At 38.4% G+C, this 27257-nt stretch overlaps 1 protein-coding gene across 5 annotated transcripts in view; it reads right to left on the bottom strand.

The window, feature by feature from the left end:
• The window catches only part of SOX6 (SRY-box transcription factor 6), a 588685-nt gene that overhangs the window by 53747 nt on the left and 507681 nt on the right, over positions 1–27257 (bottom strand). For 4 of the 5 annotated variants that reach the window (XM_081063955.1, XM_081063956.1, XM_081063957.1 and 1 more), the window contains 2 exons: positions 24255–24438; positions 21073–21260 (listed from right to left, as the gene is read on the bottom strand). In XM_081063955.1, the coding sequence (XP_080920081.1) occupies positions 21073–21260; positions 24255–24438 (372 nt within the window). Of the gene's footprint in view, positions 1–21072; positions 21261–24212; positions 24439–27257 lie in introns of all 5 variants that reach the window. The other variant, XM_081063954.1, reaches the window with a different exon arrangement.

The following is a 27257-nucleotide window of genomic DNA, read 5'->3' as shown; positions in this document are numbered from 1 at the left end:
TCACACCAAGCCAAAAAGCATTTGCTACTTCTGAATTCCATCTCCACCATAGGCCAAAGTGATGGAAGGGAAAGGATCCAAAGGCAGGAGGAGGCAAGAAGGAAAGAGGCAAGTAACATCAGAGGGGAAACATTGAACTCTAATGTGGCATAAATATGCTTCTATGTCCCTAGTTTGGTATTCATCGTGGTGTCACCAGCAGAGAAGACATCCCTTTTCGTATGAAAGCAAAGTGATGCAAATGTAAAGATTGCTGGTACAAGAGAGGCCTCTCTTCAGACAATAATCTATCTCCTTCATGTCAAGATTTTGCATATTCTACTGTTACACTCCTCTAGGAAACAGGAAGCACTATTAAGGTCAAGTGAAGTCACAAATGAGTTTTTAAATAAAAATAACCCAAGACTGTGTCTGATCATTGGTGGAAGAAGCTTTCTTTACGATTAAGTAAAATTAAAATTTAATTTCATGAAAATTAAAAAAAATATTTTAAAATTGAAATTTTAAAAATGAGTTTTAAAAAAGAAGAAAATATTTAGGGCCTGATTCAAAATAGTACTCCAATCTGGCAACATTATAGAAAACAAAAGATAATGTCCAACTGTGGTGATATGTGTTAATTGTATGGTTTTTTCAAAGATGTGGGAGAACTGATATCAATTACAGTATAATTACCATTACTTCCAACAGAGTTAACATGTAGTTACTACAAAATAACATACAATTAACTGGTGTCACATTGCACACTAGACTAAATAAGATACAAATTAAAAATTCCCAAATGTAGCCATAATATTCTACTATCTCTTAAAAAAATAAAACAACAACTTTTCTCTGATAATGTCATGGCATTTTTCAGGAATTAGTGTAATTATTTCAAAGAGGGAGAAACATATAGGTTAGAAAGAATCGGTTTTACCCAGACAATGAAAAACTGCACAGGAAGAGAGAGATGTCTATAGCAACAAACATTTAAATTTAATAACCTAAAGCTGTTGTAAATAAAATCAGAATTTTCCTCATGCGTCTTTCGGTTCCTGAAAATTAGGCAGCTATATTTTAAAACAACGTGCAAGAATGGTCTTCGTTTTTTTACTGATACCTAATATTTTTTACAATGTCTTTTCTCAAACATTGAACACGAGCCTGCTTTAGTGATGCTATAGAGGGTTGCAGAAACGAGCGAGGCTCCGTCTCCGAAGACAGCTTACACAGAATTTCTAGTTATTTGCTATGTGAAGTGGTAAATCATGTCTCAATATGAGCAATTTCCTTATCGGGAGGTGAACTGAAGGGACAAAGAATGCTATAGTGCAGTTTGAAGAAGTAAAACTCCTCCCTGGAATGTCTCAAGTCAGCAACAATAACACAGGGTGCCTCCACATGCTGCAGCGGAGAGGGGCGCGTGTGGGAACACGGCCACGCCAAATGCTCATCTAGGTTTAATTAGAAGAGAACTGCAAATGGCAGGGTGTAGTGCTGTGAAGTTGATGAGAGGACAAAGGGAAAGTAGCTGTAGTTCAAATACAGCTACAGTGTATCTGCGATACCCGTTTCCAACATCTGGGCCTCCAATTATTTATTGAACTCATGTGTAAGAGTTATTTGGGAATATAGCACACTGGTACAGACCAGGAAAATGCAAAGTGCTTTGTAAAATACTTGCAGGATTGAACTCATGCTCAAATCTGGAACAAATGGGTGAAAACTGCTACGAGATTATTATCTTTCAGTAAATGTGTGAAAACCACGAAGAGGTTAATATGCTAAGAATAAATTTTGTAAACAGTATACTATTAATATAGCGGACAATATTTTATTAGAAACTTATGTTTTGCATATTTTTGAAGATTTACTTAATTTCCTGTTCTGACTTTTTTTGGTATCTAAATGCTTACTTGAGATTAAATGAGGCTAGACACATTTTTAAAAGACTACATATCTTCTTTGAAGATTACATAAACATATGCACAGATCCACAAAGCTTTCAGGGCAGTTTGTTCTGTCTGTAGTCAATATTTTCCCTTTTTCTCTGAATGTGGCGCTCAGAAATAGATGCATTATTCTTGCACCTAGTTTCATGTTCTACTCTATTAAATTCATGACCCTTTTGTTAGGCAACGAGGGAAACCAAACTGGTTAGGAAGGATGACAATGAAACAATGATGGGTACATCATTATGCCATGTTATTTCCTCTGTTCCCACATCACTGCTGCATTCCTCTGATTATTGCAGCCTCAAAAAATGTGCTGATCACTGTGTGTGTTAGGCGACACTGCCAACCCTGAGAAGCTAATATCCCAGATAGAGTACATTATGCATGTGATGTAAATGAGGTAGGTGCTCGCCACGTAGCGGTGTCTCGGCCGTTCGTCAACAGAGAGCTGGCAAACAGGGCTGATGGGTGTAAGTACTTTTATTCCCTTCCACTGAGTCCACGGACAGAAAACAATTTCCCAGCTGACCTTAACTGGCACAAACTTGAAATATTTCCATTTAAAGTATATTTAGGGTAGAGCTTTTCATTTGCTGTTACGCTATTAGAAAAATAAAAGGTTTGTCATCTCCACCTTCAGAAATTAGACATTGAAATTCAGTCAGTGTATTATAGGTCAATGTATTACAGTTAGGGTAAAGGTTATACCAACTTTATTTTTCAAAAACTCAGAACTTGATCTTTGGCTTTTTGTTTCAGCAACAATTTAAATATCAAGATAGTAATAGGCATCGAGCTGAATTTATGATTTAGTTAACAAATTAGAAGTTAGTCTTATAATTCAAATTTGGGAATTAAACAGGAAGATATTTTAAAATTTGGAATCTGATTTCCTGGTCTAAAAGCAAGGGCTGTGATGTAACTAAATGGTCTTACCTGAAGAATGAGGGATGATGCTGACACCACAATTAAAAATTCTAAGTGTAAGAAAAGCGACACCTCCAAGGACTCTCTCATTGGACCATCAAACAACAAGCATTTTTATTCCTAATGCTGGGGAGACTGCTCTCCTTGCCCCTCTCTATCACCTGCCTGCATGCAGACAAACCTGGGAGGTTAACCAGAGCAGGACACAAGGCAGAGAGATCATTCACTCAGTCCCAGATGGTCTGATGACCAGTAACTACAATGGATTTGCAGTCTCAAGGAAAAAAACAGTTATTTGTAGGACAAACAACTGCCATGTGAACATTATATTTAGCAACATTTTTAAATCTCTGGAGAATTTTTAATGCTACTTTCAGACCAATTAGTGACAAGAAAAATAGATAACAATATGTCAGGTACAAAAATTTTAAATAAGATTATACTTCTTTTTTTAACTCTATTGTATATATTTGAAACAAGGGAGAGCACAACCTAAAAAAAGACTAAGTCTTCATTTCACTGATTACATAAAATTCATATTCAAATTTATGATTCAAATTTTAGTTTTCCATAGCTAAAGTGACCAAAAAATAGCAAAAAAAAAAAAAAATGCTAGTAGGGCTGGCCAGCTATCTTGCCTGCATCAGGACTAACATATTAAAATTTGTAATTTATATAAGTTGTGGATTGTGTTCTCTTTTTGGTAATATGATATGAAGGGTCAGGTTGTTAGATGGCTCAGACCAAATAAACATACAAGTTTTAATATAAATATAATCTATTTAGGTATTGTTTGGTTTGAAATATTGGTTTTCCATTGAAGACCAGCTATTATATTTACAGTACTCACCCTTTGCACTTTAAGTTGTTTTAAAATTCATTGTCCACTGTTCTAAACAATCACATACTTTTCCTTCTGGATAAACTGATTTGACTGCAAGATTCATCCTTTGATACAGTTTCACTTGAAGATAAGTCAGTATTAAATATTCCCTCAAACATCACCCATAGATAACTTTTATCTCAAGTTACCTTTTAAAAGTATATGCTTACAGAAATTATTTTGGAAAACCCGTACATTCAAGGCAGGTGAAATTCATTAACTCACATAGTTTGTGATCTCGCTGTATTGTGCTAATCAGTAAACCCATCTACATTTAACTAATTCTTAGTCCTCAGCTAATTCTCTGAGAAAAAAATAATTAAATGCTTCCTATAAACTCCAGAGATCTTGGGTACAACAGACCTGATTTCCTTCAAATAGACTTCACTTCCTTTCTACATCTTTTCCTGCCCACCACCACCCACAAAGACGATAAACAAAAAATTGTTTTATGTATAGAAAAAGAAGTGATGACATGCTACTTATTTATGCTATTAGTCTAAGGCACCTTCGAGTCCACCCCATTCCAATGAAATAGGATGCAGGAAGAGCACAGTATAACACTTCCCTTCCCAGCAGACGTCACGGACTCAGTTACCCTGCTTCTCACACAATAAAAATGGCCCATACTCTGCCTTGGTGACGACCAGCATCTTAAAAATTGTAAAGTCCTTTGTAAGGTATAGTCATCCTGATTATTGAACATACTGTGGCTCAGTTAAGACTAGAGACTTTCCTGAGATCACATAGATAGTAAGTGTCAGAGAGACCTAGAAGACAGGTCTCCAGCTTTAAAACCCAAGCTGAATTCCTTCTATTCTTTTGCACAGTTTAACTTATGAGACTTGACTCAATTTTAGGTACAGGTCATGAAATCAAGAAGATCGGGACCCAAGCTGGCTTCCAAAGCCTTGTAAGTCAGTATTTATTTTATAAAGTTAACTTCTGAAGCTAGCTATTCAGATCTAAGACGTTACTGAATTACCATTTAAATAAATAAAATCAGCATTAGATTCTGAATAAATTTGTACCGGTTATCTCTCTGGCCACCTAGGTTTGGCTACCTCCTTCATGCATGGTTAATTCTTCTGCAAAGTCTTAGAAGCCCTGTCATTGAAGATGCACACTCAGGAGCTCCAGTTACACCACAGTGGGCTAGGTAGATGCAGGCCTCACACGCTAGAACCCTGCATAGAAGAATGCAGAGACTGCAGCTGTCCCCTGTAAGTCTAAGAGCTTGGAGAAAAATCTCCATCAGTGGTCACAGACTGCACCCTAACTGCAGCAGGCTGCAAGATTGCAGTGAGAGTGGAAGAAAGTCAAAGAGGGAGGGACTAAGGGAGGAAAGGATGGGAAAAATAAAAAAAGAAGAAGGGTGGAAGAGGAGATGAGAGAGTGGAGAGAGATGGTTGGGGGGAAGGAAAGGAGAGAAATACACTCTCATACATAAGGAAGGAGAGAGAGAGAGAGAGAGAGAGAGAGAGAGAGAGAGAGAGAGAGAGAGAGAGAGAGAGAGAGAGAGAGAGAGAGAAACTGTGGGAAACTCATCAACAACCTCCAGAATAGAAGACAAAAGAGAAATTAGCAGTGAGGCAGAGTAACAGAATAGTTAAAAGAGACATCAAAATTCTTCTAACTAAGGTCTAATAAGAAGCAACTCTTCTGTAATGTGAATATCCTCTGTCTGAGGAAGGCCAGACACACACTAGAACATAGAGAGACTCAGATGAAAATAAATTTTCATCCCTGTAAGAGTAACTACTTTTACAGTGTCTGGTCTCTATCCACAAGCAAGCAATCAATGAATAACGACTGAGTATTTTAGGCTCAATGTTAGGGGAGCAACAGAGAGTGAGACATGGGCTCTTACTTCAAATTATCGATAATAAAAACCTAATTGTGTGGTGCAGTGGAAAAGAGAGAATTTACATAGGGAAGAGCAGGTAGTTGAACCTAGAGTCACCTCCATGATTCTCGGTGTTTTTGTTTTTTTGTTTTTTAATCTGTAATGGAGGATAACAATAGGTAACACCTAGTCTCATAGGATTTTTATGAAAATCAAATTATACTTTTGTATTAAAGTATTTATCATCCATAAATGCCTAGAAATTAATGTGAATTATTTCAAATTTTAATTTGGATGTACAATCCTATACCACCTTGAGGTTTCTCCCCACTGAGAAGAGACTCACTTAGCAGTTGCTTCTATAATTTCCATGTAACAAACCGGTTGACTTTCTGCAAGCTTATTTATGTAAAGAAATACACTCAATTTACCCCAGCCACCACCATCATTATTTCTCTCTCTCTCTGTCTCTCTGTCTCTCTCTCTCTCTTTCTCTCTCTCTCTCTCTCTCTCTCTCACACACACACACACACACACACACACATATGCACGCACACACAGACATAAACTCTGGGCTAAATTTCTTAGCCAGGCATTCAAGGCTTCCATCATCTGAATTCTGTCCCTTCTCTAACCCAGAACCTACCCCTCTCCTGAATGAACAGTCCTCTCGCCATTATTCCCCGTATGAGGGGACTCATGTCCCATCCAGGCTCATGCTAACACTCCACTCACTCTTCTCAGCATACTTTCCCCTGCCTGTCCTTTCTTTGAGGCACTTTAAGTCTTTCCTGCTCCACAGAACCTCTCTTTCTACCTCAGTCATTGATTTTCAAGAGTTTAATTACCCCTGAAGCTCCCTTCACTCATTTGGCACTTGGACCCCACATTGTCAGGTTTCCTTTTATGTATCTATCTGTCCCATCTCCCCAGTCAGACTCCATTTTCTTTCAGGGCAGAAAGGGACTGGTCAATATTTCTGACTCTGAAGCCTCTACTACAAGCTGCATACACCAGACAGTAAGCACATCTACCTAATGTCCGGTGATATCACATGGTTGCAAACAACAAGGGAGCCAGAAGAATATTGGTTTGCATCTATCTTACTTTATGTACATTATCTTATTTAATTTTTCCACAATCTTATATGGTATATTCTTGTGTCTGCCTCCTAAGGGGGTAAACAAAGGCACAGAAAAGTAACAGGCCCCAGGTGACACACACAATAATACATGTGGTGTTAAAGGGAGAAGATCACCAATTAGTCTCTGAAGCTGAGTTCTGGACCTAGATATGACTGATCTCAATGCACCCTGTTCCTTCTTCCATTACCAATGTCTTGCCTAGACCTGGGGAAGTCAGTTTACAACAATCAAATCCGTGGCCTAGAATAAGAAAGACTACCACCTTCCTTCTAGGAGTGTTATTAAAATTAGAGAACTCAACTTCTTAAAGGAATAGAAAGGTCTTGATAAAATCATGTGATTTTTAATTTAAGAGTCCATTAAAATGTCTGTTTAGGGAAGATGCTGGCCTTCTTGCCCTCATTTTACAGAAGGGAAAATTGAAACTAATTTTAATATTAATATTTTAATATCAACATAGGCAAGAGGACCCCAAACTTATGGTTTCTCTTTAAGTAGAATTTATATTGACCCTCAATAGGGGAAGAAAACAATTTTAGACTGATCTTCTTTGTTGAAAACTACAGAGGGCTCACAGCCTGATCGTTCAGGGAATTAAGCTATTGAGCAGTGCATTTTACAAGATACTCTGTGTTATTTCAGAACCAATACTATTGATGTCACTTAGAAAAATATAGAAAGGGTAAATCAGGGTTGCACCAAAAACAAAAGGAAGCACTTCCATCCATAACACAGCACTTTGAGAAATTCTAACCTTAGTTGCAAATGTCAAAGTTTGCAAACTAGATCTTTGCTAAAAGTGAACTTCTTCCAGAGAGCTCCCAGTGGCACATTTTTGACAACTAGACATAAGGCAATGCTAAGAGGGAGACAATTGTTGAAAGAATGCATAAAGTACATCTACGTGTGGAGTTTTCTCATTGTGAAAACTTTTGAGAAAACTTCTCAAAAGTTTTCTCATTTTTCTCATTGTGAGTTTTCTCATTTTCTCATACACCCTCCATACCCACATACATACTCTCCTGTACTGACACATTGAAAATGAAAATGATGAAAATAAAGTGTATTAATACGCGATTCTACAAAGAGAAGAGAGTATAACACATGAAGAAACTTACACAGATACACGTACACAGATACACGTTATACAGACAACATACATACCTACATCAACAGACACAGACATACTGACACAGAGATTCAGAGAAAGACACAGACACGGACCCATCCTTACAGACATACAAACCTAGACAGACAGACACACAGTCAGAGACACACAGACACATAGAGACCCTGACAAATACACAGGCACACCCACAGAGGCACACAGTCAGACAGGCGACACACAGCAGACGTCCACACCGGCATATGTAGACTCAAGGACAGACACACGCATGCACACACGCGCACACGCACGCACACATACACAGGTAGGCAAGTGAACCCAGTCAGTCAGACTCAGAGGTAGCAAGTTATGCACAGGGAGGAAAGACTCCCACAGACAGACAGACAGTCTCACACACAGATTTACACCCACCATGAGAAAGACACACATAAGCACTCACACTGACTCAGAGCTAACGTGTGGTCTGAGCTTGTATGCAGGGCTCACCAGAACGTGGACGGAGGTGAGTACTGGGGAGGAAGGCGAAGTCCGCCTGCTATTGCGAAAAGACTGTGAGATCTGAGAATAGGCACTTGGAAGAGCCTCATCTTTGGCACTACCTGTGTGAATGTAAGCAAATGATCTGAGCTCTTTGAACCTCATCCTCATGTGTAGAAGAGGAATGATAAAAATTCTGCCTCTAAGGATGGCTATTGGGATTAAGTGTGATCATAGATCTTGAAAAAAAATGCTTTTAAACAATTAAGAAGACTGACATTTTTAAGTTATTGCTATTATGTTCCTAAAACGGCAACTGGCAAAGAAAGCTCTTAGGAAAAGAAAGAGTGAAAGTATTATCTACCTCACCTGACACTGCTACAAAAGGCTTAAGCAAATCTTTAAAAAATTTCTCTGTAAGGAACTAAACTTTCACATAAAATATAAGCTCAGAAAATTCTGTTACTGGCATCAACTTACATCAGGTAATATTATATTGTATGCCTACTGTGTGCCAGGTATGCCCGGGAAATGTTCCATTTAACCAAATATTCTGATTAGTCAAGGAATCATATATAATATAATATCACACTTGCCATCACCACTGGAGAAAATTATAACAATATAAGCAGCACTAAGACTGAAGTTAGCACTTTGGTGCTTCAAAGTCACCACCATAAACATCTTAGGAGCAACGTACGATTACAATACGATTACGTATTATGATTCTGTAAAAAATGGAAATCCACTAAGTGATTTTTGTAGGGTCCCCAATCCAAGGACACAGCAGACATTCTTAGATCCCTAGCTTCCAGGGCAAAGGTCCCTGAGGAAAATCTTCAGGATGTACTGAAGACAACATCTATGAAATGGGGTGCCCACGTCTGGAGAAAGTCCACACAGCTTTCAAGACACAGACATGGACCCATACTTACAGACATACAAACCTAGATAGACAGACACGCATTCGGAGAGACACACAGACACATAGTTCTAGAAATCCAGGTGGATCCTATTCCCCAAAGGCAAGCAGAGAGTAAAATAATATAACTGTTTTCAACTGGTAGCTTACATTTCTCTGAGAAGTCTAAAAATGAGAATCCAGGCAGATTGTCAGACTTAGGAGGCAGTTTGTATTGTCTCAAGGAGCTTTGTGCAAACTTAGGAAAATAGTTGAGAATCTACTACACCTTCCTAAGACTGTGTTTTAAACTGGAACCAACTTTGTTCAAGTTTTACTAGAGTTTTAAAAATATGGTTTGCCATTTAGACGATCTAAATCTTACCTTTAAAAACTTCTCTGCAATCAAATGACTTCAAACTTAATCTTTTGTTGCAATTGAGAATCATAACTGTATCTTTCTTCAATGCATTTTTTAAAATAAGTGAAAAAATCCTGAGAACGTGTGTTTTGAATTTTCTACAACTGATGTATTTTTTAATTGTTTTGTACACTGAGTGGCCCTCTAGGTGGAAGTGATCGAATTTGGAGGTTGAGAATTCTTCAGGAATATCTTATGAATTTTCTTATGTAGGGTGATACACCTTTAAGTCACTTGACACTAAATTTGTAACATATTTTTCCTCTGTGTATTGGTTGTCTCTCCACTGGAAAAAGCCTGCCTCCATGACAATAGGACAAGTTCTAAGCTCAGTCAGGATAGGAATGCAAAATAATCTAAGGCAGATTTAAATTTCAAATGGAGTTTCACCTGTAGAAATGCTCTATCTAGGAAATCCTACAATAGAGAAGGGCATGGATTTCTTTTAAGGCATGGTCCTGGAACTTGGCTTAATAGTTTCCTGATTAATTTCCCAACAACCAAGGAACTACGTATTATTAATCACACATGTGAACACTGAGGCTCAGAGAGGTTAGAGGTTAGAGGCTACCACAATAGAACCAGAATCCGAAATTCAGGTCAGTCTGACTCCAAAACACACATTCTTTTCACTTTTCCACATTTCTCTAAAGGTCTCTCCTATTCTTTCTTTAAGCCTACATATTCTTCTTAAATGTGGTTCAGATTAAATGTGCCCCATCCACACACACCTTTAATGGCTCACAATTATCTATAAAGATAAACCTAAACTAGCCACAGCAATGATCTGTTTCAACCTGCCTTTCTACTGATTTTACATGTCAGGCACTGGTACATGGATTATTTTACTACATGTTCATAACCACTATGCTCAGAAACTATGAATATTCCTATTTCTTAGAGAAACTTGGGCAGTCTGATTTCAAATATTTTGCTTTTATCCACAACTTAATCAGGTTAATGGGGAACCTAGGAACAAAGAAAGGAAGGGAGAAAGGGAAAGAAGGGGGGAGGAGAGGGGGAGGAAGGGGGAGAAAAAAAGAGAGAGAAGAGGAGGGAGAGAAGGAGGAAGGGAAAAATATTTATCAAAGTCCAAATATGTATATATATTTACTTGGAGGTTGAATATTGTATCATTTAATTCTCAAATCCTGACATTTTTATAGATGAGGAAATTGAGGCTCTGAGATATTAATTTAATAAATGCTAAAGCTAGGATTTAACCCTGGTTACCATTTCACTACACATGTTCAATACTGTGCTTGGTATATAGTAAGTACTTAGTTAAAATGGAATGGGATTGAAAGAAGTGTGTTCATGGGATAAAGAAGAATGAACTGTCAGTCACACTACTCTAAGACAAAGAAAGCTAGATAAAAATGGATGGATCTAAAAGATAAACGACAAGGTCTGTTAAGAAAGAGCCCTACAAAATTATCGTAGTTCTCGAGCTGAAACTGTAGAAGCATTCCAGAGTATGTCTCAAGCTTTTATGAGGACTCATAGGGGAAAACCCATGTGTCTCCTGAGAAACTGTATTACTCACAATAGTGGAAATCTCGTAACATTTCGTTTTGCTTGGTTACCAGGAAGCTCATAACCATCTCTACCAGTTATGGAAACATGTATGACAAGAACTTTTGTGCACTTACTTCAGCTTGATTTTATTTACCTTATTTTCCTACCTTTATTTATTTTTTTCCCCACTATCTCCTCTCTATTTAGTTTTTATCTTGTTTTAGTATATATATATCACTGCAAATCACCCAAAATTATTTATGCATGAAGGTAAGGCATAAATTTAAGGAGTACAATTTAATTAATTTTTTCTCCTTAATTCAAATTGAGTAAAACATATAACCATTTCTAAATGTTTTCAGTGTTTGATCAGGGAAGGTCATTCTTAGAGTTAAGGTGAATGCAATTCAAACGCACCCTGCACGTGTGTTTTCCCCCTCTGTGCTGCAGGTACTGAGCACCCGCACAAAGCATCACCCCTGACAATCCCAACAGCCCTTGCGGAGCGGCCACTAGACCAAAAACGTTGCCATAATAACACATTAGTTGCCTTTTTCATTCCTTTTCTTTTATGAGTATGCAGTGGCATTTCCCAGAAACTACATGGCCTTGTCATACAACAACAGACTGAATGCAGAAGCAGCCATGAGAATCAAGCTGTCTGCTACTTAGCCGAACATTCAAGAGATTTGGAAAAACGTGTAACAAAATTGTTCTTCTTCCCATTTTTTGGGGGGGGAGAATATACTTAATACTCAAAAATGTTATTTATATTAACATCTAGTGGGTTTATAATGGTTATTTTCAAATAACTAAATTTTTTTTTAATTCTTTGGTTTTACGATCTCGTATGATAAATATTGATAGATATCTCCCACATAAATAAAAACTCTTTGGGGTTTTTAATAATTTTTAAGAGTATAAAAGGGCCCTGAGCCCAAACATTAGTGAACAGCTGATCTTGAAGGATTAAGAGATTAGATCTAGAAAGATTAAGGGTTCGAAAGTACCTGCCATAGTGAGAAGTTAGGTCTGTAAAATCCTTATTATTAGTAAATTTGCTCCATACATGCCCAAACCAACAACTTGTTATGCAAAGTTATTATCTGTGTATCAAATTTTAACCCTTGCACTGGGAAATCCATTCACTGGGCATAACATTTGATTTAAGACACTTGTAAAAAAAAACCCTAAAAGTCTTATATTTGTTCTTTCCCCCACCCATATCCCTAGGAAGTATCTTGAACCTTGTAAACTTACATAAATTCTCACCATTCTCTCCATTTGACATGCAGAGAAGAAATGAACAAACAAGTTTGTTGTTGTTTTTATGAATTAGATCTTAAACTAGTAGCTAGGCAACCAACTAAGTAGCCCTGACAACAGAAATAAAAGGAACATAATGATTACATTCAGCCAGGAGCCTATACATAGGACTGCATAGTTGCCCAATGTTATTAGTTCAAACGTAAAATCTGAAATTAATAGAACTTACATTTTTTCCCTAATTTTATAGTATTTTGATCTGTGTATTCTCTTTTAGAAAAACATCATCACAAGTTAAAATATAGCTATCCCTTTCAAAGAAACATGCATGAAGCATGTATATATCTAGGTAGGCTTCTTTATCTCATGATTTTAGCACTCACTTCATTAAAATTGATGTTTGAAGCTCATATCCATGTCTTCTTATAGATTTTAAGTAAAATTGCCCTGTCAATCTCACAGGGATGTAGGGAACAAATGAGATGAGGAAGAGAGGGAATGCTGGAAAAAAAGTGATCTGGAGCTTGTCTTAGTTTCCTAATCTCCAAAACAAGGGTAGTATTACTACATTCCTGAACTTGGAAAGGTTCAAGAGAGATAATATATGTGATAATATTTTTGAAATACAAAAGCACTATAAAAATATTTCTTGTCATGATGTGAAAAGTGCGACATAAATGTTTTTTAAAAACCAACTACTGCTTTGCTTTGCAACTGAGGGCGTTAAAATTAGAAATTTTCCCCTTACTGTAAAATGTCTAACGTTTCCACACCCCTCAGAGGAAAAGTTGTTGTTTTCTTGGGAACAGGTTGACATAGAAAAAAGCACTGCAGCTGAACATGTTGGTCACATGCTCACAAGAACGACCATTCTGATTAATCAGTACTGTTACTCCTTTGAAAACAACAAAACCTCACGAGTCTATGTGCTATGTAAGAAACTCAGTCACTCCAAACACACTTTGCTAAATAATTTGCTCACAATTGTCTTTCACTTATTGTCGTACGGCTATAGTGATCTTCTGTTTGAACTTATCCTGTCATGCAACAATGAATATCTGAACCAATTGTATAAATAACAAGGAGCTGTGGCAATTGACAAGGGAAAGCAGAAGACATCAAGTATGTTTTTCATTTCCAATAAAAGGGGGCAGTATTACATCAGTGTAATACTGATGTACTATTCTGGTATTTTTACAAAGTTTGGTGAAGAGCAAGACTCTACACTTGCAAAAAATGAACAACTGCTTTTTTGAATAAATAGGGACACATTTACAATGAGAGTCAGTGACTGGATTGTTTTTCTATTTACTTGATTCAAAAAAAATATCATTTGGGCAAGAGAAATGCATAGAGTTGTCAAAAATCAGGTTATGTATTATCAAAAATCATAGATTGAAATTCTGATCTTTCTGGAACTATACGGAAGTATATTAGTAGGGACAAAAGCTTCCTAGCACACTAATATAACCAAGTGTGACCATTATCATGGTGGCTGTGGCCAGCTCCTGGCCAGCTCCTAGCAGGTATATATAAATTATTCAAAGAATGAAAAAGAAAAATGCTATCTTGGTTTTGTAAGAAGGTACCTACTAGCTTCTTACTCATATTCTACTCTATCTTAAGACATTTTGGCCCCAAGAAGGAGTAGGTTAACCCATTCATTATTAGAGAGTATCAGAGAGTGAAAACTTAACAAAATTAACAACAGATTTGACAACCTGTCTGAAGTCTTCAAGGGAAAAAGGATCTAATATATATATATATATAATGTGTATATGTATAATGGTGCATCTCCTGTGCCCGATACATGCTCTACATATGTTTTTTTCTCAAAACAATCCTTCAAGGAAGGATAATTATCTCTATTTAATTGATATGCTCATCGAGATTACAGAGGTTAAGTAACTTAAATACCAGAAAACAGCACAGGCTACTTCCAAGATTAACCCTGGAAATTGAGGCCCAGGATTAATCTCCTCCAACACTCAAGCTGTGTCCAATATACCACGAAATCTCGAATTCCATTCCTGCTGCTGCTCTAGCCACCACCTCTGTCTCTTGGTCTACACTAGCATCATCCAATTTTTTTGTCTCCTGACTGCTATCTGACCAGAGCCAGAACCAATGGATATCACGGCAGAGAAGAATGCAAGACAGAAGACAGAAGAATAGAGCAAGTCTACAGGAAGAGACAAGTATCTGTACACAGGAAGCAGGGGGCTCAGTGTTCTGCTGCTTCACAGTGTTTACCTTTACCCTGTCCTATTCCATCAAAGGGTTGAAACTGCCAGTGTAAAACGTGCTTCTGTATGTAAGAGGCTTACAGATCTCATAAAAATAAAGGACTATTTTATAAAAAGAAATAGTATTGACTAAGAATCAAGGAAGGTGAGATTTAATTCCTGCTCTGTCATGAAGGCACTATGTGACCACTGGTAAGTCCTTTTCTTTCACTAGGGTCTCAGTTTTCCCATCTGTGAATTGAAGTACTTAGACCAGACCAATTATAACGCACCCTCCCCCCCCCCAATTCTTTCATTCTACAGTTTTAGTCCCGTGACTATACCTCAGAGGCAGGCAGAGTGTGATAACAGTGTCCACAGTAGGTCACCGTGACTCCCAGTGAGGTCACACATTTTTCTTAAGAGATTCTCCAAAGATAAGGGTGACAGCAATTCAGGCTACGTGTATGTGTGTGTGTGATCTGCCTATTTACGAGCAACTCTGATCAGCAGGTAATCAACCTACTGGTTCCTCAAGATTATTAAGATGAGCAAAATAACCACATTCCCAAGTCACATCATATCTATGCAGGTAAGTGCTCTAACCGATCAGTATGTCAGCATTCAAACATCAAGAAGGTCAGAAAAGTTACAGGACACATTTTAGCACAAAGAAGTCTAACGCTGCTTTGCCTTTCTTCTAGCTTATGATGAAGGACATCTAGAAGTTTCCTACTTAAAAATCTGCTGTGGGTGGTCATGACTAAAATTCTATCTTAGAAATGTCTACACAACAAAATTCGGTAAGCGATTAGCCTATAATATGACTTAATTGCACTGGTTCTACGTAAGGGGTGGGTGGAGATGGCTGGTGTTGTTGGTGTGAAAGTTAAAACCCAGGGCAATGACTTAGACTTCCGCTGGCAGGATACTCACGATCCATGCACAGAAGCTATGTTGAAATGATGGAGCAGAACAGCTCCTAAGGTGCCGTCACAGTCTGTTGTCCCTACAATCTATATATTTAACAGACCCTAACTATCCCGTGACACAGCCAACTAGAACAGCTCCATTGGTGCTGCTATGGCTGATCAAGTTAATAATGTTTCATTTTAAAGCACCAAAATAGGGATTTACCCAATAAAGCGAAATACACCACGGGTAAACATGCATTCGTAGGGACATATATGCAATTTCATATGTGTTAAAGATGCAAGCACCTGTGCAGTGAATATTTGCCCACATTTATGATACATACAAAGCATGTTTTATATACACGTCCAATGTTACTAAATGTCACAAAAAACGCTCTACGGTGGACATTGTTATGCATTGCCCAGATTCCCCGTCAGAACTGAAAGCTTTATTCCCTCAGCTGCAGGCAATGTGGTTGGTACCTCACCCTCAGCTATTGGCCCTCTTTGGCATTGCCCCAGCTGAAGAGATTAACCTCACCCAAGGTCATATCCCCTTCCCAGGGTAGCCCTCATCTATAAAATGGCTGACGCAAGTGTAGAAAAGCTCACCCTCTCCACCCAACTGGGGGAAATTCCAAATGGCCGTGGCAACCTCAAAGCTTCCTATGGAGTTGGCTGAGATCTTGGTTGAGACTGCATTGCAGTCCAATCCTGCTTTTGTCCTTTCTCTTCCAGAGATGGCAGTCAGAAAGAGCCCTCCCCAATAAATCTCCTCGCTAATCTCCATCTCCTCTTCTGCTTCTCAGGGAACCCAAATCTCTGGCACACTCTTTCGTAAAGAATGTTCCAAATAAGAGAATGACTAGGTATGCTTAATAAATTATAAGGTTTTATGACAGCAACACTGTGAAAAATTCTCTAAAACTGTACTACAGGTTATAAGAACAAATTCATAAATCTAATTTATGGATCTTTGTACTTAAGGAAACTGAGATAAATCCAAAGTGGACAATTTTGAAGACAGTTAAACTGAATTTGTCCCAATTCATTTTATCAATTTTATTGCATATGATATATTTACCCACTTTGACCTAAGAAGAAAAAGTAGTGTCGTATGGAACCTCATAAAATTAAGATGGATATTGTGATTATAACTGAGCCAAAGCTACTGTCACAGGAGCCCTTTAACATTGTTCCAATTTACTCTTCTGGCTTAACTAGCCTAATAAGCAAGACTAATTATCCACTCTAGAAACTAAACAAAGCCTATGAAACCACAAAACAAATGTTCAAAACAGTGACACAATTGGGGAGGTCGAGATCACGTTAAGGAAACCTACGAACACAACATCCCTGAATATAATGGACTTTTCCAGTGCTCCATATTCCACCTGCTGGGTCATGTACTGAGAAAACAAACAACTCCCTCTAACTGGGAAACCAGGCTTTTTCTCGTTCTGTAGAAACCACTTTGCCACTTACCTTCTGTGGCTCAGTTATATTCAGCATGACATGTTTTAGGTCAAGTCTTCCTTTATTATCATTATTTTCCATCTTATCCTAATCTCTCATCTATCTCCCTTTTCTAATAATGCAAAGTTAGGTGTTAATATTTCAGAACCTCAGACTTCTTCCTCCCAAATGAGTGAAGAAAAGTCAATGAGAACTACTTAAAATTAACTTGTAGTATTTGAAGTTAATAGTGCCTCAAGTTTGAACTTCAACTCCAACCGATAATACAAATTCAGCAATTTAGTGTCATGGTGTCAGAGACATTCACTGCAGGAAACCAGGCATGCCCAGTGCCAATTTCCTACTAGGTGTTGTGCACACAGATCGAGATGATGCTATGCCAAGCCTGCCTCATGTGACAGAGGGGCTTCACTGAAAGGTAAGAGTTACTGCAACAATACTGAATGTATTTCTCATTTCCCTCCAAACTAAATGGCATATAGACACATTGTTTTAAATAGTCTCTATGTTAATTTCAATTTTTTTGTCAAGTTCAAACAAAAATTTCTAGATGCCTTTTTCAAAGAAATATTTCATTTCTAATATTCATCCAAGTCAAATGATTTTTCATAATTTAACAATGAGTAGAGCTATTTAAATGAAATAATTTGGGTTTTTTGCGGAATGAAGTTTCTGAAATGTATTAATTCTAAATATATTTCATTTAGCCCAGTGGTTTGCCATTTTGTCCTCCCTCCCTCACGGGAGGACATTTGGCAATGTCTGGAGACATTCTGCGTTGTCACAAAAGGGGCATGCTCCTGGCATCTACTGAGTAGAGGTCAGACTAGTGACCCCACAACAAAGAATTATCAGGCCCAAAATGTCAATAAGGCTGAGGTGGAGAAACCCTGATCTAACCTAATAAATGTGACATTTCATAGCTTTGTGTATCAACTCTTGAAACAGTTGGAAAGGAGTTTAACTATGTGAGTTGGCCAATACGGCAACATCTGAAAAATCTACTATTTCCTTCTGCTTACCTTCCCCTTATTATTTGAGGATCTCAGATCAGTAACAAAAAATAGTATGTCTGACCCATATATTCACAAGTCACTCATGATTAAGTTTAAAAGGTATGAGAAACATAAGATAAGAAAGTTCCTACTCTGAACCAGGAGCTGCACTAGGTAATATTTACATAATCATATTACATTGTAACCCAGATTACTATCCTCATACTGTATTTCCCTGAAAATAAGACCTAGCTGGACAATCAGCTCTAATGCAGCTTTTGGAGCAAAAATTAATATAAGACCCAGTCTTATTTTACTATATATAAGACCCGGTCTTACATTATTTTTTGCTCCAAAAGGCGTATTAGAGCTGATTGTCTGGGTAGGTCTTATATTCGGGAAAACAGCAAATTACAGATGAAGAAACTGAGGTTCAGAGAGGTTAATCAACTTGCCAAATATCACACAGCTGGTTAAGTGACAATGCAGTGACTACTACTCCAAGTGAGAATACATATTTTTAAACTCAATACTTTCTCATATATGCCAAGAAAATTTCTGAATCACTATGGGTTGGTACTACTCAAAGAAAATTTCTGAATCATTAATGGTATTTAATGGGGTGAGGAGGGTAATTAGCTTTTCACCTTGTATCTTTCTGTATTATTAGAATTTTCAGTAAGCATATATTACTTTCATTTGAAAACTAATAAATAAAAAAGTCTCAAACATATCATTGACATGCTTCTCAAATGAATTTTAGGATTAACCCTTGACAAAACCGTAAAGTAGGAGATGGTCCCTAGTGCATGTATCCATTCTCCTATTTTTAAACCCAATTTCCCACTTGGTAACCCCATGCCGAAACTTGGTTACCTACCCGGTCCCCAAAAAGTATCTTATAAAGTTATTTACATTAGGATTAAATATGTTATTATTTCATGGTGTTCTCACTGAGCAGAAGCCTGTCTCTTAGGTCAAAAGAACAACTCTAGGTTTATCTCTAATATCGGAGTGGTAGAAAAGGTTTGCGGCAAAGCTTTTCTTCTCTTGTGGTCCTGAAATGTCACTCTATATGTGACTACCTATTCAGGCAGGTCTTAAAGAAGGGCTCTTCCTGGTGATCCCACTGCCAAGGATGGAGCACTTAATGGGGAATGAGGCACTTGATTGATGGAACAGAGTCAGTGACTGGCATGTGCATGACAACTCCCAAGTCTATAAAGTTTATGGCTTAACAGGCACCAAAAGACCAACCATTCCCCCAGATGGTCTCTCTCCTACATGATCTGAACCTCCTGCCAAGAGGATCCATCAAGGCAGGGGGTCCAATAATGATCAATTTTATGCATTACATATATGTATCCTTAATGTTAACATCAGTAACTCAATGCAGTAAGAAGTGAGCCAAATTCTTTATTAAGCTTTGGGAAGTCCACACTTCCCGAGGTAAACTTGCTAATCTGGGTGAGGACTTTGATCACAGACATGCTTTGAGAGTTCCATCACACTCCTGTCGCCTCAAAGCCCTTCGCAGGCCCCTATCCTCAGCTGTCTCCTAATGCAGCTGAAGAGTATAGGAGACCCATCAAGAAGAAGAAGTTGACCCAACATCCCAATGGCTCCGTCTGTCTCCCACTGTAATGGGTTGAATTGTGTCCCTCAAAAAGACATATTGAAGTCCTAGCCCTTGGTGCCTGAAAATGTGACCTTATTTGGAAATAGGCTCTTTGCAGATATAATCAAGTTAAAATAAGGTCATACAGGATTAGGGTGGACCTTATATCCAATGACTAACGTCCTTCTAAGAAGAGAGAGATTTGGAGCCACAGGGACACAGAGAAGACAGCCATGTGAAGAGGGAAGCAGGAACTGGAGTGACGCAGCAACAAGCTAAGGGATGGCAAGGATCAGTCATTCATCAGAGAACTGGAAGTTTTTCAGCCAGTGTACTACAAGAGTCTCTCAACTGGTCTGCCTCCTTGTTTCCATTGTTAACCTCCTACAGTTCATTGTCAAACTCTAGGCAGAAGGATCCTCTTGTGTGTAAGTCATATCATGTCAATGGCCTGGACAAATCCTGCCCTAGGATTCCCAACACACTCAGAGTAGAATACAGAGTTTCAAGGGCCTGCAAGTTCTAACGTGCCCTGTCCCACTGTGTCCCCTCGCTCTTACTGCTGTTGCCACACTGGCCTCCTCGTCGCTGGTTCCCAGATGCTCTTCACACGGCCTGCACCACAAGTTTATTCACACCTCTACTCAGTATCTCTCTGAGACAGTGCTTACCACCCCATCCAAAAGAACAACCCATAACTCCCTATTCCCTGAACTTGCTTCTATTTTTCTTCTGGCATTTATTCACCTCCTAATAGTACTGACATTACATGATGTATTTAATATTTAGTTCTTGATTGTCTATGTTCCCCTATTTAGAATCTCAGCTTTACGGGAGCCAGGGATTTTTATCTGATTTGTGCTGTTGTATCCCTGGTGCCTAAAACTGTCTATTACAGAATAAGCACTTGATGAATAATCTGTTGAATCAAAAAAAAAAATCAATGAATACATTTTGTACGCTGCTTTGTTTTAGCTTTTGGCTCTGGCTGATAGGCAGCTTAGTAATAAACGCAGGGTTGAGTCATAGTAATATTTTAGCCTTCATCAGGAGAATATGTGCTTTTTCCTTCTGTTTTAATATTCTGATATTCTGTTCTTATTCTAATAACCTTATAAATCCCCTTTATTATAAGATATTTCTAAGTCTTTTAGAATGGGACACAATGACACCAATAGGCAGGTAGGTAGGGCACCTGGCTGGGTGTCTGGGATACGACCCACACTAACTGGGAAAGGGTGTATCTGTCAATCAGCAGTAATGCTTGAGTGTGATACAAGACAGCCCTCAAGCTAGAGCCCAAATCTTTGGCTGTAGATTGATGCTTGAGAGCCTGGAAAGGGCCAGATGAGCCAATGGGTGTGGCAGAGCCAGTGAAGGAGGGAAGCAAGTTTTACCTTTTCATTCCTGCAGTTGTTCAGCCCCATATTATTCATGGAGGAGAGTTTCCCATCAACACCATGTGGCTGTTGCTGCTGTTGCTCCCGCTGGATCTGTTCTCGCATCTTCCGAGCCTCCTGAATGGCTTTCATCACTGTATCCTGATCCCCAAACAGGGCAGGGGAGTTGAGACTGGACAGGATATCTGCATACACAGGACGCATTATTAAAGGCTTGTGAGGTGAGAATCATAAAAAAAATACTGCTACTCCCCACTCCCCCGTAGAATGCTGCATTCTCCGAACAAGAAAGGGGCGTGTTTGCCAGTAAGAAAATTGCCGTGCTGTGCATGGAGCACTGATAACCAGGGCACCAAGCTGTGCTGGGTTTTTTAGCTCTTGGAGGATAAACCAGCACTGCAGTGTCTGTGGGCTCTGTCAACCCACCTCACAGATGAAGGTCCTTAGATTCCAATTGTGTGTCTATATACATATTTATTGGTCCAGGCTATGTCTAACAATTAGTGGGAGAGTAGTAGTGGCGAAAAAGAGAGGGAAGAAAGGTACAGAGATATCTGTTCAGGCTGCCCATTATATTCAGCATGCGACTTCAGGAAAGCTGTTTCTGGCCTAGCAGAAAAAATCTGTGAGGCTACATGTGTACTTTAGTGACATGTGTATCTGTGCGTTCACATGTCCACTGCAGGAGAGAGGCGGTGGGAGGAATACACCACAGCCTATATTCCCCAATCACTGGCTGGTTAATGAAGCATTCTACTCATCATGCTGCCTCAGTTATTTACCAAGAGAATGACAACCCATTCCCTGTCCCCAACCCGGACACCCACTGCTCTCAGCTTCCTGTCTTCGTGGTAGTGAGGCTGCATGGCATGGGAATGGTTTTCACAGAAGTACAAAGCTTCAAATAAAGTGATAATAGATATTTACTTTCATTATATCCCATGCAACACAGTGGGGGAAAACCAAAATTAAACAGACAAATTTTTCTTCATATCGTGAATTTTACTAGAGGTTAAAATTAATGCTTTAGGATAAGCTTTTCCAGTTCTAAACAAAAAGAAAGCAGTTGCTCGCTGACTGATAGATTTCTGCTCTGTGGTCAAGTTTAACATGATCCACTTGTTTGTATCCTGGTATCAGCATTTCATAGCATGTGGGTGCGTGTGAATGCATGTGTGCGTGCACACACTTCTCATAGCCAGGCAGGACGGGGAAACCAGCCGACAGTCAAGGTCACACCACGTGTCCATTTGTATGCAGTGCATATGCACATGCATTTGAGATTTGAAAATATTCCCAAGACTGTCTATGAAAAAATTTTAACTCAGTCATTTTTTATGATATAGAAAACCCCTGTCTTTCGCTCTGGAGCTTTTCTGATAAAAATTCTATCCAGTATTGTCCGGACCAGAGGACTATTAATTCAGCCCATTTCTAGCTCATGAGCTAAAAAATAAACTCCCTTTGCTGAAGTATAAACTCCATAAGAGCAGGACCTGTGACATAATCATTTCTGTCCCTCATGATGCTCAGAATAGCAAACAAATGCTTTCAAACAAAACTCAGAAGTGGATGATAGGTGAGCCACTTCGAGAGCCAGTCTATTATTTACTGATACTGGCTTTTTTTGGTCCTTTCACAACAATCACGTTCACGCTCTGGAAATGATTCACATCTCTCTTCCACGGTGCTACCACTGATTTGGGCTGAAAACCTCCGGCCTGGGAAAGAGGCATCCTGACTCAAAATAAGAATAGGCTGCTGTCTCATTCCTAATGTGCACATTTCAATGAGGAAGATTTTCCTCTCACCATTCGGAAGATTCATTTAGACTCCCACAGTTCAGAAAATATTCCAACTGTGCGTTCACAAACAAGAGCACTGAGTTCTTTGTCAGACCACCTGGATTCTAGTCTTAGCTCTGCTGACTAATAGCTACATGGCTGTGGGCAAGTCATTTTACCTGCAAGAACCATAATTATTCTACCGTGAGGGTGACAAAACTATACTACCCACCCAATAAGGCTATTGTGAAAAATAAAATGAGATAACAGAGGCACAATGTTTTCTTAAACTGTAAACGCCACACTTACATATTATTGTATTTATTATAATAAGCATTTCAGGCTCCAGGACTGAATAACACAAGAAAGGTAATACGGTGAAGAAACGGGAGTTCTAGAGCCTAATCCCTTTGAATCTCTACATCTGTATTTGAAAATTAAGATACTTAGAGCATAGTAACGATAATGTTAATACCTATTTGGCACTCTGCTACTGACGAGTGCTCTCACATGTATCGTTTCATTCCATGTTATATGTAAATGTGCTAGCATTCGTTCAGTCCAGTCTTTTTAAATCACTTGCCTTTCAGGTGCCAGACACCAGGTTAGGCACTTTATATGCATTTTTCTTTTAATTCTCATAAAAATCTATGAGCGAGTTAAAATATTCCCCTTTTGGAGATCAGGACACTGGATTCAAAAACATGAAATAACTCTCCCAGGGTTATATAGCTAGTAGGTGAAGGCTCTCGGTCAAAGTCTGTCTGATGCCAAAAGCCATGTTTTCCCTCCACACTTCTCCCATGGGGAGAGTTCAATATTCCTAGAGATACTTGGCAATACACCTATATCAGCGGATATAAGAAGCCAGAGGATCATTATGACACATCTTATTAGATTTCAATTTTATTTCATATTCGGTCATTGAAATGTGTCATTCCTATTTGTTTTAATGCAAACTCCTATGGGAATGGATGTAAAATTCACATACATTTTTAAAAGAAAATATAAAATAGCCAAGAAATGCTGGACTTTTGGCAGGAATCTCTGAGGCCGGCTCACTTTGGGCCCTTGCAGCGCTCCCAGTCACTCCTGCTCAGAGTTACTTCAGTGGCAAAGCACTGACCAAACAGAAATTCCTAAGTCTCTGATTCGTTGGCTCTAACACATCATCATCTAAATAACCCATCCCAGCAAGGTTTACATTATGGCCTTTTCCAAAAAGTTCTAATCACCCAAGTCACCAAATTGGTTATGCTTCAGCAGACGAGATTTCATGTGATTGTTTTCTTGGACTAAAAACACTTTGGAAACAAGGATCAGTCATCACTCAACAGGTTTGCTTTCGTTTACCTAATTCATAAGTCTCTTCCTGGTGTTGGCTTTTCCATTTACCTAGAGAGGATCCCCTTGCCAAGCTTCCTCCGATGGGGCTGGGGATGCTGCTTTTGTTGGGCAGATTGACCGGGCTGGTTTTGCTGGCTGGGAAGAGGCTCTGGGTGGGAGAGGTTTGGGGCTTTACAGGTTCGGCGGTCTTAGGTCTGGAGGACAGATTCAGCGGCTGTGCTGCTGCTTCATCCTACAAGAGGCGAACACAAACAATTATTTTTTTTTTTAAAAAAAGAAAAGACAAATGAAGCACATTATCACTTAGTAAGCCACAGTTATTTTACACCTCCCAGACAATGCCACATTCTCCTCCAATAATAACAAAAGAAGCTAATTATCTACCTCCTTGAAGATTCATCAGAAGGAAACCTCATTAATTTCCCTGTGTTATGCTTCTATTTACATTAACTGTGTAGTTGGATCATTCTTTTTGCCAAATTAAAATCTGAATTAGCTCACATTACAGCTTAATTTCCTAATGTGTTTTCAGGGATCTAAATTAACCTAGGGCATTTACAAAGAATTATTTAAAATTTCAGCAGTTCTGTAGTGCTTTTGTGTTGTTCTCTTCTACAAAGTTCCTGGAACTATAAATAGGCTCTGCAGCTAATTTTTTAATACATATTTTAAATCAAACAATTGCAAGTACTTTAAAAATGGAAACACGGAAGGCCTTCTTCTGATCCCCTGGGCCTCTGCCCAGGGAACCACGTGCCACAGCACGGCTTCTATGTGGCTTTCTGGGTGTGGGCACTCTTTATGGTCTGTATTCTCGTCTCTCTTCATGTTTAAAATTAATTTTTGCAAAGAACAAGCACACATTATAATTATGTTTTACATATCATGCTATACGCAATTTATTTTTCATGTCTAAAGTAATGTCTCTTTATATTCTTTGCTCCATATATTTACAGAATGTCTATTTTAAGATGCCTGTCCTATACTGAGCACAGTATTCAAATATCTGGCTTGTAACTCTAGTTTAACCAGAAAGCTAAGCTCCTCGCCTCTATTTTGTCCATTTATCCTGCCCTAAAACACCCGTAACACTTTCATCATTCTAGAAATTTAGTTGTAATATGAGCATATTCATTTAAGTGTTCAGTTTTAAGACCTGCATTATTATATTCTAAAATAAAATTGTCAGCAAATGTTAATTCCTGTTTTGCTTCTGAGAAGGCACAGAATTTGCTCTTAAGGTCATGGTTTAAAACACAGAATGGGGCTTGGAAACAACATTCTCTCCGTTGGCAAACCTGTGACCTCTGGAGCTCAATTTCTTCATTTGTTTAAAAAAAGGGAAAGGGGGGCGGAAAAGGACTGATTCTAGCTGATCTCTAAGGTCTCTTCCAGTGATGATGGTCATTGTTTAAGAGGAAACAAAATGGGATGCCAGAAAGTACTATTCAGGAAGGGGAATTAGAAAAAGAAAATTAAAACATCACGCACAGCAGAGACTGTGTATACCAAGCACTGTGCTAAACATTTTCACATATATTAGCCCATTTAACTATCAATAAATCTTTGAGGTTGGGCAGTAGTATTCTAAATTTACAAAGGAAGAAGGGGTCACAGTAATAAAGTTACTGTCCAAAGCCATATATGGAGGGACAAAATTTGAATTCTTGTTTATTGGGCTCCAAATCCCAGACCTCTTTTCTGCTACACTACCAGAGAAAATAAGTCGTTTGATAATGTAGTGATCCCCTAGGATATTTTGTTTTTGTTTTGTTTTATTTTTGTCACAGTAGGAAATAAGTAATTGGGCCTATCTACATTGCAATGTTCTTTTACTTATATCTAGACATAGGTTCTTAGGAAACACAGTTATATCTATTATGAATGTCAAAATTATCCAATATGTTTAATTACAAGGTACTTTCTTTTGCTCTGAACTCACAGGATATTTAGACTGGCTAGTTCCTTTATTCATACTAAAGAATAGTGATTTATATGCTAGGTATTTAGTTTTCTCCATGTTTTTGTTGTTGTGGTTTGCGGGGAGAGGAGGTCAGCGAGCTTTCTAGATATCTGAGTTCAGAGTTTTCTTCAAATGTGGAAAATTTTCAGCTATTACTTCTTCACATATTTTTTTCTCTTCCTTCTCCTACTGGGGTTTCAGTTGCAAATATTAGGTCGTTTGATGTCCTACAGCACTTGATCCTGTGTATTTCATTTTGGATAGTTTTATTGTTATGTCATCAAATCCACTAATCTTTTCTTCTACAATGTCGAATCTGTTGCTAATCTCAAACAATACTAATCCAGTGTACTTTTCATCTCAAACACTATTTTTCATCTCCAGTCAATTTAGGTCTTCCACGTCTTACCTTAAAATGCTTATGTTTTCTTCTACCTTCTTGAATTTATGAAGTTTATAACATCTGCTTTTATTCAGCTTTGAATATACTCTATTTATTTTTATAATTCCATAATTGCCACTTCCACCAACAATGCCACTGGTCGTGGGAAGCACCTACCAACTCCCAATCCCATAAATCCCTTCCCACCATGGCAGGCCTTCTATTGGTCCTCCCAGACTGCCCTGGCCTGACAGAAACTTTGTGGGTGGTTTTTAGGGAGATTTGTCTACCTCCTCAGGTGTCTATACTTGTAAGTCTCATATAATAGCTGTTGTTACTGTCTTATCTACTCACTCTATCATCTGTGTCATTTTGGGGTCTGTTTCTGTTTATTACGTTTTCTCCTCATTATTGTCCATATTTTCTTGCTTCTAAGAAAGCCTAGTAATTTTTGAATGGATGCTACACATTGTGAATTTTACATTGTTGGGTGTCAGAGCTTGTGTATCCCTTTAAATATCTGCGGACTCTTCTGAGCTGCAGAACAATTTGAACCTTTCTAGGCTTACTTTAAGCTTTCTTAGGCAAGTCCATAGCAGCTCTTAATCCAGGAATAATTTGGCCTCACTACTGAGGAAATACCCTTCTGGGGACTCAACTTGATGCCCTATGTGTCAGAAGATCTTTCCACTCTGGCTAATGGGAA

This window comes from Rhinolophus hipposideros, assembly GCF_964194185.1.
Source record: "Rhinolophus hipposideros genome assembly, chromosome: 10".
In the NCBI taxonomy this organism is placed as follows: Eukaryota; Metazoa; Chordata; class Mammalia; order Chiroptera; family Rhinolophidae; genus Rhinolophus; species Rhinolophus hipposideros.
Note: the sequence above shows the minus strand (reverse complement) of the source record. Positions and strands in the feature narration are given on the sequence as shown.